The sequence below is a fragment of the Cupressus sempervirens genome, chromosome 4 (assembly GCF_028749045.1).
Source record: "Cupressus sempervirens isolate cs-2001-9-10 chromosome 4, ASM2874904v1, whole genome shotgun sequence".
In the NCBI taxonomy this organism is placed as follows: Eukaryota; Viridiplantae; Streptophyta; class Pinopsida; order Cupressales; family Cupressaceae; genus Cupressus; species Cupressus sempervirens.
Window position 1 is genome coordinate 350,888,801 of NC_143121.1, and position 1,800 is coordinate 350,890,600.

Below are 1,800 nucleotides of genomic sequence, written 5' to 3' on the forward strand. Positions count from 1 at the left end.
CATAACTTTTTATGATGTGTCAGAGCAAATGGGTGAGCCTTGTCATGAAGAAAATCCTCGGCTATCAATGATATATGCGTGCCGCCAGCCAAGAATTTCCTGCCCTGTCCTGAAACCCTGAATTTGGAGGGAGCTGAGTGCTTAACTGTATGCGCTGATGAAGAGGAAGAGAAGGGGATGGAATTGATTCAACTTCTGCAAGAGTGTGGAGAAATGATAGAAGAGGAGAAATATGATGAGGCTGCTGAACTTGTGAGAAGATGCAAAAGTTTGTCTTGTCAGATGGGAAATTCCACGCAGAGGCTTGATCTTTTATGTCTCCGGCGCTCTGGAGGAGAGAATCGAACTCCAGACTCTCGGCATGAAAAATAACTCAGCTAAGCCAATTCGAGATTTTATCTCCAATATTGACATTGAAATTGACAGAAATGAGTTTTGTGATCTGCTTGCTTACTCTAACAGAGCTCTGCCCTATGTCAAAGTGATACAGTTCACGTCTGTGCAGGCAATCATAGACGTCGTAGGGAACGCCGAGAAGATTCATGTAATTGATCTTGGGATGTGAACTGGGTCGCAATTGACCGTATTAATGGAGTACCTGGCACACAGATCTTTATCACCTTCTTTGCCTGCACTTAAGCTTCTCAAGATTACAGCAGTTGGGATGGACGGCAACGAGCTTTTGAAAACTGGGAAAATACTTCATGAGCTGGCTGAATATTTGGCGGTCCCATTAAAACAACATGGTGGAGATCACAGGCATAAAGGCCATTAAGGAAGGTTTTTTCACCGTTGAATCTGATGAGGCGTTGGCAGTTTATGCTCCATTTGTTCTGGGAAATCTGTTATACAATCCATTCCTCCTCGAAATTCTCTTAATCATCTTCAAGAAGCTCCGCCCAAGGATAATGGTGAATATTGAAGTAGAAGCGCAGAATAATTCTCCGTCTTTTGTGAACGGATTCAGCAAGGTGGTTTCCTTTGGCGTTGCATATTTTGATCTTTTAGATGTCACTTTTGCAGACAGAAATGATGTTAAGAGAATGAAGCATGAAGATTTAATTGTTGGGCGTCCGATGAGGAATATGATTGTGTATGAGGGGAAGGAGAGAACTTCTAGGCATGTCAAAACTAATGTGTGGAGGTCTTTGTTCATACTAAAAGGATTCCGGGAAATTAGCTTCAGCTTTCAAGCTATGTATCAGGCTACGTTGTTATTAGAAGAATCTAATTTCAGGGAATATTACTGTCTGGAGGTAGATGGACATGCAATAATTGTAAAGTGGAAAGGAACTCCATTGTTTGGATTCTCGGCATGGAGTTGTGACTAAACTATTGTTCATGACGAATGCTGAAAGTATTGTAAATATATTTGAAGGCAAAGAGAAAGACAAATACACAGAAATAATACTGATTTTATTGTCTTACTGCCTTGCACAAATGCATTACATAAGGCCTCTACTTATAGAGATCTGAGAATACTCTAGAATACACATATAACATTTTACACATATTATATTATATTATAATATTTCATGTATTAAAAACATGGGCGGCTTCTATACTATAGCTGGGATGGCTGACTGTCTGCTATTTACTTTGGACAGTAGATGGACAGCTGAGTTGGGCTAGATGTGGGCTGGTTGTTTGCTATTAATGGCAGAAATTAATACCCCCAACTACCACCAACACTCCCCATTAATTTTTGTCATTAACAAATTTTGCATCTGTAATACCCAATGTCCCTCGTAGATATTCAAAGTTATTCTTTGACAATTGCTTAGTGAATATATCTGCCAA

General features: G+C 39.9%; 1 protein-coding gene across 1 annotated transcript; it reads left to right on the plus strand.

Annotated features, from left to right (window-relative positions):
* The first annotated feature begins 743 nt into the window (after positions 1-743).
* LOC149561491 (DELLA protein RGL1-like) lies at positions 744-1,331 on the plus strand. Its single transcript, XM_089827843.1, has one exon. It carries the CDS (start codon positions 744-746, stop codon positions 1,329-1,331), a length of 588 nt encoding a protein of 195 aa, XP_089683969.1.
* Positions 1,332-1,800: the final 469 nt, after the last annotated feature.